Source organism: Equus asinus, chromosome 1 (genome assembly GCF_041296235.1).
Source record: "Equus asinus isolate D_3611 breed Donkey chromosome 1, EquAss-T2T_v2, whole genome shotgun sequence".
Lineage (NCBI taxonomy): Eukaryota > Metazoa > Chordata > Mammalia > Perissodactyla > Equidae > Equus > Equus asinus.
Window position 1 is genome coordinate 95,655,657 of NC_091790.1, and position 13,075 is coordinate 95,668,731.

The window sequence follows — 13,075 nt, forward strand, 5'->3', positions numbered from 1 at the left end:
CTTTATAGTACAATCTTTTAATAACATGCAAGACATGTTTACTAGTACACTTAAGCAACTTTTAGTTTTTCCTGTAATAAGAAGCCAATAGTAGGTGAACTTACATTAATAATTAATGTCCAACACTTTATCTTATTTAGAGATGATCTAGATATTTAATGAATTTTTAGCATTTAAATTAAACTAGCAAAACTTCAAAGTTTCAAGTTACCAAAGAGATTTCAGAAGCTATTTTAAGTACATACACCATAACACATAATTATTGTTAAAAGTTCACCCAACAGTTATCTTTTTCACATCTATTCAGGTTTTTGTTCCCAATAATCATTTAGATTGCCTACATGACTTGATGAGACATTAGACAAAATTAGCCATCATTTTAAGTTATTATTTTTGTTAACCAGTTTTGTAAGAGACAACGTCAGCTTATTTGACCAGTAAACATAGAATAAAGGCCACATGTCTGTTTCATATCCAATGCTGATAGCTCTAAGGACATGCCTGTTTTAATCAAACCAACAAACTTAAACAAACTTTTATTTACCAAAGATTATTTCATCCCACGTTAACTTGAAAGATGTTTGGGTTAGCTGCATTTAAAAAAAAATTTTGTAAGCACTTACTTTAAGGGAATTGAATAGAGCTCTTTAGAAATCATACCATCCGGAGGGAAAATACTACACATTTATGACATACATAGACACACACATAAACAACAGACTGATATAACAAAGATGTTCCTTAGATTTCTGGGCTAGGGTGTTCTCACAGCAGACCATGGTGGCAAAAACTTGTTTTCCAAGTTTTTCTTCTTTCTTTCTTTTGGTCTTAAGAATCTGGGTTGGAAATATCCCCCTTTGTTAAGCAATTGCAGTCACAGCATGAAGCCAACTGGAGTTCAGAGGAGGCTGCCCATTCAGGAACTGATTTCCCACTTTTCTTCTAATGTTGTTTGCTGTAAAGTCTGAACAACTTCTAAGGACAGTGTAATGAGTCAAAAAATGGACTGCTTGTTGAGTGTTACTCCCTGGAGAAAGGTTGTAACAGTGTCTTACATGCCTCAGTTTCTCCCTCTGGCAGTCTAAAACCACCGTGGGGGCTTAGAGCGCAGGTGACCAGCCCTTTGCACTTCGCATGATATGGAACCTGAAGTGACTTCACTCACCCACTGCACAGTAAGCCAATCTCTGACACTAGGTGTAGTGGAAGAAAGTAGGAGTTTTATTATTGCACAGCACTGAGCAAGGAGAAAGGGCAGCTAACACTGAAATCCCAAACAACCCAAAAACCTAAAAGTAAGGGTTTTTATTTGGAGTTTTATCTAGGGGAGGGAGAGCATATGGCCTTGCCGGTCAGAGCTTTCCCACCAGCCTGGGGAGGCTGCTTGTAGGAAGGAGGAGGAGGAGATAACGAATCCAGCTGGCTGTCCTTGGCTGTTTGTCTCCATGGCAAATGGTGGATTCTGGAGCCAGGAAGCCAGGGAGTAAGCAGGGAATGAGTGCTTTGGTTTTAACTCTATATATGCTGGGTTTAATGTAAGGAAATCAATATCAGTGCTAGTATCACCTGGATGAGCCATAATTAATTAACATGAGTGGAGTGGAGTTCCCTATGAGACTGCTACACGTCACAAGGCATTTATTTGATCCTCCAACGCTCCTGCTGAGGTCCTCAGTCACCACCTGAGAATACCTTTCTGGCCAGGAGGATCAGTATCCCCTTTCTTTGGAGCTGAACACATTCAGTCCCTCATTTCTCTATCGAGCTGTTTGTTCAAACCTTATAAACACACTTCTTTCCAATTTAATTCAAAATTTAAAAGATCAGCCTGCCCCATTCGCTCCAAAGTTTCCCCTAGGCTCCTCTGGCCTAGGAATTCCTGTTAGGTTCCTCTTACCTAGGGTATGTGCTGGTACCACCTTAAGACACCTAACCTTAAGGTTTGCAACAGCTCATATCAACTCTTGGACCATTGACTTAAAATAAGGAGGTCCAGGTTTCAGGAGAACTCACCAAGGTCACCTGAAAGAATGCAGTGATCTGGGGGGACTCAGTGGGCCTCTACTGGTACCGAATGCCAGTTCAGTGTAGATTCCAGATAGTCTCCGGTGGGTTTCTCTGAAATCCTGCCATGACTGCACCAAGAAATGTCGACACAAATAATCCATAACCAATTTATAAGTGAAAATTGGGGTGAGTTTATTCTGAGCCAAATGTGAGAACCATATGGCCCAGGACCCTCCTTCCCCAAGGAAGGAAGGGCACCAAAGAACTGGAGTGTACAGAGTGGTTATATACCCTCAAAGAACATGTTTCACATATGATTGAAATGTCCCTTTTACAGTAGTCACAAGATTGCCCTGTTGGCACAGCGATTGATGGACACTCCAGGTAGTAGGTCTGCTGTCTCAAGCTGGATAGTCACAGGGTGAGTGCAGCGATCACTTCCCAGTCTAGGGAGAAGTGCTTATCCTTAAGGAAATGTCAATGTTGGGGAAGTTGCACCTTTATCTTAAGGCTATTTGTTCTTGTCTTTGGGACATAGCAAATGCTTAAAGCAGATATACAATGCATGCCAACGGTCATGTCAGCCCCTTTTGGAAAAACAGAGACAGGCCAAATAGGTTTACACCAAATGGCTTCCTCATATACTCCAGTACATCCTATTACTTGCCATTTATTTGTCACCCTTGTCATATATTTGGTTTCCTGGAGAAGGTAGCTAAATGCTTGAGTTTTTCCCTTTCATTTGTCAGTTTTCAGAATAATGACTTGATGTTCTACCATCTTCCAGTAATGAGAGATGAGGTGTTTTTGTTTTGTTTTGTTAAACTATCGTGATGAGATTCTTATGTGTTTGATTTATTTCAGTCAACATTGTTATTCTTGATGCTCAATATCCCCTCTCTTTGGGCAACGGGACCTGTTTCAAGTTGGTTCCTGAGTTCTTTGACGCAGCACTAACTCATTTCAGGTGTGACAAAATGTGTTAGTCTCGTGGGATATGCTCCTCTTAGGAACTCGGATTCTTCCTAATGGAAAATGGTTTCTGGAGACCATAATCTGTAGGTCTTTTCCGTGGACAGAGTTAGGACGTGCTTGTTTAAACCGAAAAATAAATTATAGGTTCACGTTGATATTGCCAATTCAAATTGAAGAGTACAGGGTTTTTACTTCTTAGATTTTTGTCTCTCTCTTCTCTTACCCTGAAAATCTTATTCATGACATTAACTTAAGTTTGTTTCACCCCACTCTATCCTATTTCCTTTATTCCATATAACATCTTGGAAATATTAATACTGATATTATTTCAGTAAGACTACTGAGCTCACATTCCTTTGTAGTGCTTTTAACCCTTAAGGAATATTCCAGTCAGGTCATGTTAAAATACCAACCCAGAGCAATTTTCTGTGGTTCTTCTACCGAACTGGCTCATGGTCGGGTTCAGATGTTTCAGATCCTTTCTGATTTTTGCAAGTGGAAGTGATTCGTTTTCTCTTCAGTTTAATGCTGCTTTGTAAGTTACCTAAAAATTTCCATGGCTGCAAAGTCAAGACTGGGAAACGAGGCACATTCCCTGGTGACGCCACACTGCCGCCACCCCCAAAATCAGTCACCATTTTTATCAGTGTTTGTTTGTCCTCTGTTGTTGTTTTTTTTAACTGTAGGCAAAACATCTCTGTTTTCATTGTCTGCCCCTCTGTAAGCGATGGTCCCCTGCTGTAAATGCTGTGTGCCCTGCCCTCAGCTGTGTCCTGAAGATTGCTCCAAAGGCTGCGTGAGGCTGGCCTCCTTTCGTGTTCATTGTTTTCAGACCTATGTTATCATATCCAGCGCTCCATCATTTCGTGGTTTCGCTGGTGTCCCTTTGTTGGGCAGTTCTTAGCAGTGGGAGTGTTGAGGGGAAGTGTGAAGTCTTATGTAACATGGTAAAATGTTGCCAGATCCCCCTGGCAGTGTGTGCACACCACATGGTGATCCCCCCAGAAATTTCTGAGAATGACAGTTTCCCACAGCCTCTTCAAGTGGAGAGGGAAGTTGTAGTTTGCATCTCTCATGAAGAAGGCTGAGCCTTGTCCATATGTTTAAGGGCTAATTGCGTTTTTTTATTTTTTTTACAAATATGAGCTTTTATATCTTTGCCCAATGTTCTAAATCTGTTTTCTGCAAACATTTTTTTCCCCCAGTTTGTCATTTGTCTCTTTGACTTTGCTTATGGGTTGGTTTGTTTTAGTTTTTTTTGATGACACCTTTTTTAAAATTTCATATGGTCACATTTGTCATTTCTGTCTCATATCCTTCTAGATTTTTGAGCCATAGTCGTATAAGTTTTTCCCATCCCTGTTATCTGCTAGAACTTGTATTGCTTCTTTTCTTTCTCCCTTTCTTTCTTTCTGTTTCCCTTTCTTCTTTTCTTCCTTTTTTGTTTGTTGGTTTAGATCTCAGATGCATGTGGAATTTATTTATCCTGGTGTACTGTGTAAAGAATGGATCTTATTCTATTTTTTCTCATGTGCCTTACAATTGTTCTATCTGCCTATCTGAGATGTCACCTGTATAACAGAATAGTCCCTCTTAAAACATTAGAAATGACTCCTCCTAATTATAAAAAAAAAAAAAGTATGTTTCTCCTATAAAGTTTCTGGCCTGTGTAAGGAGAGAGAAGCGTGACACCTGAAGTTCCTCTGTCACTGCCCCGTTTGCGTTTAGCTATGTGTGTGTTCCCGGGACTTCTAGCGCAGGCTCTGTACCCATTTACAGCCCTGAGCCACATCAGAAGTGTGCCTGGAATGTTCCAGTGGTGTCACCTTTAACCATATCGTCCGTGGGATCTGTTCTGAGGAAGCCGAGTGGGTTCACTTGACATCATACTGCCAGAGCACGAAGGTTCCCCAGGAAGTGGTGTGGCCACTGGCATGCTGCCAAGGCCAGGGCAGTGACGATGGCACCTGCATCCCTGCGCCGCTGACAGAACCGCAGAGAGGGAGTGATGGGACGTGTGTGTTTTTAAGAAGCTTCCCCCATGAGTCTGAGATCAGGCCCTGTGGCCCACTTTCATTAAGAGGGGCTGCCCCTCCGGTCAGGGGACCCTGGGTGGAGGGGTTAGCACTCTCCACCCACTGGATTGTGTGTCGGCTTCTTTCTGGTTTTAAACCATGTTTGTCTTTCAACTTTTCCAAGAGCAGAGTCCCAGCTGGCGACTTTCACATCATTTCAGACCTGGTGAGGCGTATGAGCATCACCTTTACCACCTCTCCTCCCCTGGGAAGCCCTCCTAGCGGCATTTGCCTTGTTGATAAGCAGGAGTCTCTCTGGGTTTTACTCTTCTCTAAGGTTCTAATTTTCAATTCTGCCGTGAGGCTGCTGGAACCCTGGCACAAACAAGGATGAGGAGCAGGGGACTGATTCAGGTATCATCACAATGACACCACCTCTCCCATTAATTCCTGCATTTGGGGAGGAAATGTGTTTGGAAAAGAAAGTGAACTAAATGATCAATTCCTAACCTTTACTGACCCCTGCAGAAGTAGTGAAGGGAAGCCAATTGCGAGAGTCCAACAAGAGGAAACAACTTTGAAAGGCAGTGCCAGAATGACAGCTGTTAGAGAACAGGATTCCTAGGGCTTTAGCCTCAAATTATATCTGGAGATAGAAAGAGAAGGGCCAGAAAGAGACATCAGCCTGGAATAACCTGGGAGATGTCCTTGAATCCCGCTGTCTCCAGGCGGCCCCCCACGCAGGTGACCATGCGTGTGCACGTGCATTTGTGTGTGCGTTCACACCCCCCCCAGCCCTGCAGGGATTCCTGTGAGCACTGAACTCACTGCCTGCTTCCTTCTCCTCTTGCCGCCCCAGCCCATCCCAGAACCTGGAGAAGGATCTTTTCAAAGGACACATCTAGTTCTGTTGTCCCCTCTGCTCAAACCCCCCAGTGGCTCATCTCCTTACCTGTGGCATTTACGGCTCTATCTCTCCCTCTGCTGCCCCTACCAGAATCACACTGGGTTCTAGCGCCACCAGCCCCTCTGCTGTCCCCAGCCTCCACCTCTGTGCTGTCTGTGAGTGCTGGTCCCTCTGTCTGCACTCCATGGCTTCAGAAACTCCTTTGTCAGACTCGAGTTCTTTGCAGCTGTCTCTTTCCTCAGGGCAGAGAAAGGGGACCTGACCCAAGGCTAACATACACCTTTGTAAGAGCCACAACAGGGAGGAATCCCCAGCTGGGGAGGAATCATCTGCGCACTTCCTCAGGTTTCACCAGGGGTCCTGTTGTCCTGCTGTACCCAGGCTTCCTCTGGGGCTTCTGCTGGCTGTGTGACCTCAGGGAATTTTCTTAACTTCCCCATGCCCTGCTTCCCTCACCATGAAATGAGGACAAAAACAGGGTGGCTGTGAGGACTCAATGGGTTAATATGTATGCAATGGCTTGCTTGGTGATCTGAGCTGTGCGGCACTCTGATCACTGTCAGCCCCTGGCACACACAGCTCTTCGTTCTCTCATGAGTGCACGGTGACCATGGTCGGGAGGGCTCCCCCGTGCCTGCCTCCAGTTCTTAATGAAGGTGGGGACTCACCTGGCCTCACCCTTTGCTTCCTGTGTTACGCTCATGATTTCTTAATCTGAGTGGCATCCCTTGGCATGCTTTGTCTTCTTTGAGCCTTGTCCCTTCAGTTGTCCCTCTCAGAAATCAGTGCATCTCTGCGATTTGCTGGTTATTAGCATTGTTATCTCAAGCCACCATGGATTGTGTGCTATATTGCACAACAGCCACAATCTTCTAGATGACCCTGTAGGAGAGGCGTTACTCCCTTTTGCAGATGATGACACTAAGGCTGAGAAGGCACATTCCCCTGGATCCTGAAGCTAACAAGTGGCGAATCCAGGAGTGTTGCTGACTCCTGCGCCATACCCTTTTCACCCTGCGAAGGGCCTCCCTGTTAGGAATCGTTTCAGATACACAGCCCTTAGGCACAACTGTAAAACCCATCCTGTGGGGTAGCCTCAGGATTTCCCCAGGTTGTGCCCCTAAACTGCGAGGCAGACAGGGTGGCATGTTGTGTCTGCTCCTTCGGCTGCTCGGGGGTGAGTGGGCCCAGACCCGGTTCAGCGGCAGCTTCCTCTCTGCAGAAGGAAACGCAGGGAGCTAACTAAGGTAACAGATGAGAAAGGGGCAGCCTCAGCTTTCCTCCGGGATGACCTAGGGACCTGCAGACTGCTGGGTTTCTGCTGGTAATCATGACGCTGAGAAAAGAAAACACACCTTTGAGGTGGAAGAACCTGGCGCAGCTCTGCCCAGGAGAGGAGCTAGACCTCGCCCTCTCGCTCTGTGCCATGGAGCACATTCCTCAGAGTCCAGATTCTTAGCATTGTCCCCTCCAGTTCAGCCCAGCCAAACTGTGCAATTCCATTCCACTTGGTGTCTCCAAAGTGGATTCTGAAGAATCTGCGTCCTGCGGAAGGCTGTAATAAAGGGATTTTTAGTCAGGTAACATTGGAAAATTGTCCTGCTTGAGCTCCTTAGGGAGCCAGGATGAATATTCATTTTAAAGTCTGAAAAGTCCTTTAGTAACATTCACTGTGAATATTAGCATTTTAAAGGCTCTGAGAAGTCCTGTAGTAAAATAAAACTTTTTTACCCTTTTAAAAAACAGAATTTTCCAGTCTCGTTGAAGTGCTTTCCATCTTCACGTGACAGTCTAGAAACTGATGATTCAGCTGATCCTGCAGTTTGGTCTCTGGTACCTTTCAATGTTTCCTCTCAGGCCTTTTCTTCTTTGTCACTTGGATTAGGGCGTGGAGACTTTTTTCTCTTCTCTTGTAATGCACAACTGTCTATCTTACCAGCTCATTCTAGGTTTGTTCATGGGAAAGCAAAGATTTATGCTTCTTTGTGCTATTCTAATTTTTTTTAATTTTGTATTTTGAAATAATTTCAAACTGTAGAAAAGTTGCCAGAATTGTATAGTGAGCTCCTGTATACATTTTACTCAGATCCTCTGGTTGTCAACATTGTAGCACGTTTGCTTTAGCGTATTCCCTCTCTTGCCCTGCCTTTCCCCTCTATCCCCTCGCTCTCTCTCTCTCTCCCCTCTCCGTCTCCCTCCCTAGTCCCACTCCCCCCGTTTTTTTGTCTGAACCACTTAGGAGTAAGTTGTGGCATGATATCCCTTTAATCCTCATTGTTTTAGTATAAAATTTCTAAAAACAAGGACTTCTCTTACATCGTGCTGTTGCAAAAATTAGGAGGTTAACATTGATGCAGTTCTATTATTTAATGTACACACTGTTCACATTTTACCAGTCGTCCTAATTACATCCTTTATAGCAAAAAGAAAACACTTCTTGATCCTAAATCACCTCCCAAGCCAGTGTGTCCCCTTGGTCCTCCTCCGTCTTTCATCGACACTTGTTATGAGCAGAATCCGGTTGTTGCAGAGCGTGCCTCGGTTTGGGTCAGTCTGTCTCCTCGTGATTTGGGTCAGGTCATGCATTTGGGGCAGGGGCACCAGAAGTGGTGTGGTGTCATCTCAGTGCGTCCCGTCAGGAGGCTCTCAGGTCCAACTATCTCATTCCTGGTGGTGGTACTGGAATGTGCGATGAAGATGGTATCAACCAGGTTTCTCTACTGTGAACTTACTATTTTTCCTTTGTGATAAATAAGTATTAGGGGGCAGATGCTTTGAGACTATAACAATGTTTTGTTTCTCATCAAACTGTCATCTGCCAAGTTTAGCATTCACTGAGCTCTTCTCTTTAATCATTGGTTATCTATGGTAATTGCCAAATGGTAGTTCTCTAACCTGTCATTCCTTCTTTATCTTGCTGGGCTTCTGCTCTAAGGAAGAGCTTTTTCTTCTCTCCTATTACTTTGTTTGCTCATTTATTTACGATATCATATAGACTCATGGATTCCCATTTTATTCTTTGGGCTATAATCCCTTACTTCTGTTACTTACTTTGATGCCCAGATTTGGCCTCGCTACCTCCTGGATCATTGTTCTTTGAATAGTTCCTTCCTTTCTGGCACGAAATGTTCCATCTTCATCTTGTGTCTTCCCTACCTTACCCTAGAGTCGGCCATATACCCAGGGAGCCCTGGTTCCGTTCAGTGGAGAGGTAATTCAGAAACCACAGTCTGGGTGCAGAGTGTGCTGTTGCCAGTCAGGCCGCTCGGATGCTGAAGCATCCAGAAGCTTCCTGGCTTCACGCCTGTCTTAGCAGACGAGCAGGGAAAGGTGTGTGTGCATGTGCACACATGTACGTATATTAAGTGTAGATTTTTCACATTAATAATCAACTGATTATCTTCCATTCCCAGGCTTTTTCTGCTCCGTGACAGCCAGAGTAATCCAAAGGCATTTGTACTTACACTGTGTCATCACCAGAAAATTAAAAATTTCCAGATCTTACCTGTAAGTATTGCTATTGTCATATTAGTCCTTAGTTTTTGTTTTCTGGTTCCATTCTTAATGCAATTTTCATGTTATAAACAAACAAAACTTTAGATCATTAAATGTCAGACAGTTCCAAGCTCACGAGTGAGATCCTTTCAAGGTTTCTTGAGAGGTTTGTCCTTTGGAATTGGGAACAATATTTCCCTAGAAATAATATTGAAAGTCTTGGCATGTGCTGAGGCCCGCCCACATGCCTGGACAGCTCAGAGTTACAGCTGAAACAGTGCTGGATGGGAGGAGCAGGGTGAGAGGATGGCTAAGTGTGGAGCGGCCCTGTGAGTCGGGAGCTCAGTGCTGGGAGCGCCCGCGGTCAGGAAGGCAGGCGCTGTACAGCAGGTTTGACCGCTGGCCACTTGAAGCTAAGGAATTGTCTTATGCTAGTAGGTACCAGAGTGACTCAAGAAGGCTGTAGAAATCTGACTCAAGGTCAGGTGGTCCCCCAAAGAGAAGTTGCATTGCTCCTTCCACTTAGTCCTTGGATCAGAAAACAGATTCCACCTCTGAACAATTCCAAAAACATCATTATCAAATATGTTAGTCAGCATCACTTTTTTTTTTTTGCAAATTATTGTCAGATTTGTCAAGTGTAACAACTCTCTCTTTGGTGTGCTGAAGGTCAGATTCTAGTTCATGATTTGGGTATTATGTGGGAGATGGTTGTCCACACCTTTGCAAATTCATTACTTGGGGATAAGATATACAAAACTAATATCAAATGTTTTACCTGAGGATTTGGTGAATTGCGGGTAATCATGACTTTCATGCAATGTTTCCTGTGGAACCCAAACCCAGGAAATATTCTGCCAAGAGAGGGTGATGAGCTATTTTCCTCTCAGAGAGTCTGTCCATTAACAAAGCAAAGCTCTGAGAAGGCTTGACGTAACTGAATGCACCTATTTCACGTAATTCAACCTGGCGTTTTTCAAGCTTGCTTGAGCCCAGGACTTTAGAACAGCTGTCTCTACAATCGTGCCATGACGGGAAGCCTGAAATGGAGAAGGACAAGGGTAGCGTTGGTTAGCTTTAGGGAACCAAGCAGAAGCAACCTGCTAGGCTCTTTCTGCTGCACGGTCACTTCCTGTGGTGTTCTCATGCCCTCAGTTGTAAGTGAGAAAATCGCGAGTCCGACAGCTCTCAGTGCTCGCCCTGGACCACGCTAGGAGAGAGGGACAGAGTCTGGACTTGAGCCCAGTCTTCCCAGAGGCCACAAAACGTGTAAACCTAGGAAGTGTTATCTGAGGGAACGTGCTTCATCCACAGTCCTTTTCATTTTCCCTGCATTTTATTATGGACACAGATATTATTCTCTTAGCTTAAAACTAAAAATAAAATGAAAAATTATGGGGCTGGCCTGGAGATGTAGTGATTAAGTTTGCGCACTCTGTTTTGGCGGCCCAGGGTTCACGGGTTTGGATCCCAGGCGTGGACCTACACTCCATTCATCAATCCATGCTGTGGTGGTGTCCCACATACAAAATAGTGGAAGATTGGCACAGATGTTAGCTCAGGGACAATCTTCCTCACCAAAAAAAATGAAAAAATACTTTATGGCAGGCAGACTATGTAATGCCATTCTCTCAAATAACCCAAATCCTAGAAGTATCAGAGGGACAGTAAGTTGAGACTTACAGCAACAAGATTGCAGCTCTGTGCTTGAAAACACAGAATGTGCTGGTAGTCCAGCAATGTTTCTGGAGTTAAGAAGTGCCTCTAAGTTTAATAGACAAAGGTTTAAAGCTAACTGCCTCCATGTGAACAGTACAGTGACTTCCCCATCTAGAGAGAATTCAGTCTTTGAACTTAAAATTCACTGAGTTAAAATTGATGTTAGGAATATAGTTCTTTCTGGGAGATAGTGTAGAGTTCCTCTATTTTAATAAAAATAGCTACCAAGTATTCCAGGACCTGGGAAAGTTGCTTTTCCTACACGATCTTATTAAGCCCTTACAGTAGTCCAACATTTGCTTCATAATGGAGCAGAGGGAACATCACGGGGCTGAAGGAGGTTGCCTGAGGTCCATCTGTGAAGACCCAGGGCTCTGTCCTCTTTCACGGGATGTGCTGGCCCATGCTGGAGTGGATACTCACAGGTTAGCTGGTCAACTCGTGAGGTTAACTGGCCTCATAAGTGGGGCAAGCTAGAGGAGCTTAGAGCTCTTCCCCACAAACACTTCAGGAACAGGGGAACCGCTGTGCCCAGTAGACCTCAGAAACTTGGTAGCAGCCAGCACAAATACCTCGCTCCCCGGCTTCTCACCCTGACATTTTCTAACTCACCTCACTGACTCCTTGTGTGTCCCTTAGGAACCAGACCACTTGCTGGCAGAGCTAATGCTGACTGTGAGCCGTGTTTTGTTCCCTGAGGTGTGGCCTCTAACTTGGCAAGTGTTCTTGTGTCTCTCTAGTGCGAGGATGATGGACAGATGTTCTTCAGCCTTGATGACGGGAACACCAAATTTTCTGACCTGATCCAGCTTGTGGACTTTTACCAGCTAAACAAAGGAGTCCTGCCTTGCAAACTCAAGCACCACTGCATCCGAGTGGCCTTATGACCTCAGATTTACTCTTGGCTGAAGACTAGAGGAAGCTGACACTGGAATGACGAGGGCTGTGCATGAAGACCACGCAGCTGTCCTGCACCTTGGGACTCCGAGTGAGACCGGTTAGGTCGCTGCAGCCGACCGACGTGGACTAGTTCGCTGGACCTAACGATGATTTGCTGCTGCGGATCCAGCAGGATCACCTCCCTCTGCGCTGGCCAAATCAGGGAGGGCGTGAGAGAGCAAGCGCGAATTTGAGAATAAACTGGAATGAGCGGCTTGGCTGGGCCACGTAGGAACAAGAGCCGGAGAGAAGTAATTGGAAATGAACTCTTGCCCTGGAATAATCTTGACAATTAAAACTGATATGTTTACTTTTTTGTATTGATCACTTTTTTGCACTCCTGCTTTGTTTTCAATGTTATATTCAGCCTCTGGTAGGAGGGGATGTGGCTTTTCAGTGCATACAAGACGCAAAGACAGTTTCCAATGGGCAGACTTCAGAGACTGACTATGGGCCCCCAAATGTTTCCAGAAGGTGGTCCCCACCTTCTGCAGGTTACCATAGGTGGATTCAGCTCCCAAATAACAAACCACCCCAGCCCCTCCCAGTATACTTGAAGAGCTTTTTTTAAATAAAAGGTGTCACCTGTGGCAGGCATTTGGCATGTTTTTGTGGACCCAGTCAGGCAACCATGGTCTGTCAATCACTTCTCTATGCACAGATGTCCCGTACTCTTGTTATTATTGCGGCCCGTCCTCCACAGTTCAGGAGACTTGATTTCTTTGGAAAACTCACTGTTCCACAACATGGCAGGGCTGAGTGACCGCACCTCTAGTCCGATGCAGGCCAGCCTTCCTAAGACACACCCGGTGCCCATCAGCTGCCAGCAGTGGCTGCCATGCTGCATTGCCCGCCTAGGGTGCTTTCAGCCTGTTCTAGAATGATCACTGCCTTACCCCTCTGCAGTGGTGTGAGTCTTTTCATGGCTGTTCTCCCTCAGGGGATTAAAGGATCTATAAAGAAAATGGCACCTGCTTGGCTTCCTCTGGTGGCTGTGGGTTTCCATGGTGATAAAGAC

General features: G+C 45.0%; 1 protein-coding gene across 4 annotated transcripts in view; it reads left to right on the forward strand.

Moving 5' to 3' along the window:
- The window catches only part of GRB10 (growth factor receptor bound protein 10), a 203,865-nt gene extending 191,218 nt beyond the window's left edge, over positions 1 to 12,647 (forward strand). For all 4 annotated transcript variants that reach the window (XM_070497694.1, XM_070497794.1, XM_014828260.3 and 1 more), the window contains 2 exons: positions 9,318 to 9,411; positions 11,859 to 12,647. In XM_070497694.1, coding sequence (XP_070353795.1) covers positions 9,318 to 9,411; positions 11,859 to 12,005 — 241 coding nt within the window. In that variant the 3' untranslated portion in view covers positions 12,006 to 12,647. The remainder of the gene's footprint in view (positions 1 to 9,317; positions 9,412 to 11,858) is intronic.
- The last annotated feature ends 428 nt before the right edge of the window (positions 12,648 to 13,075 follow it).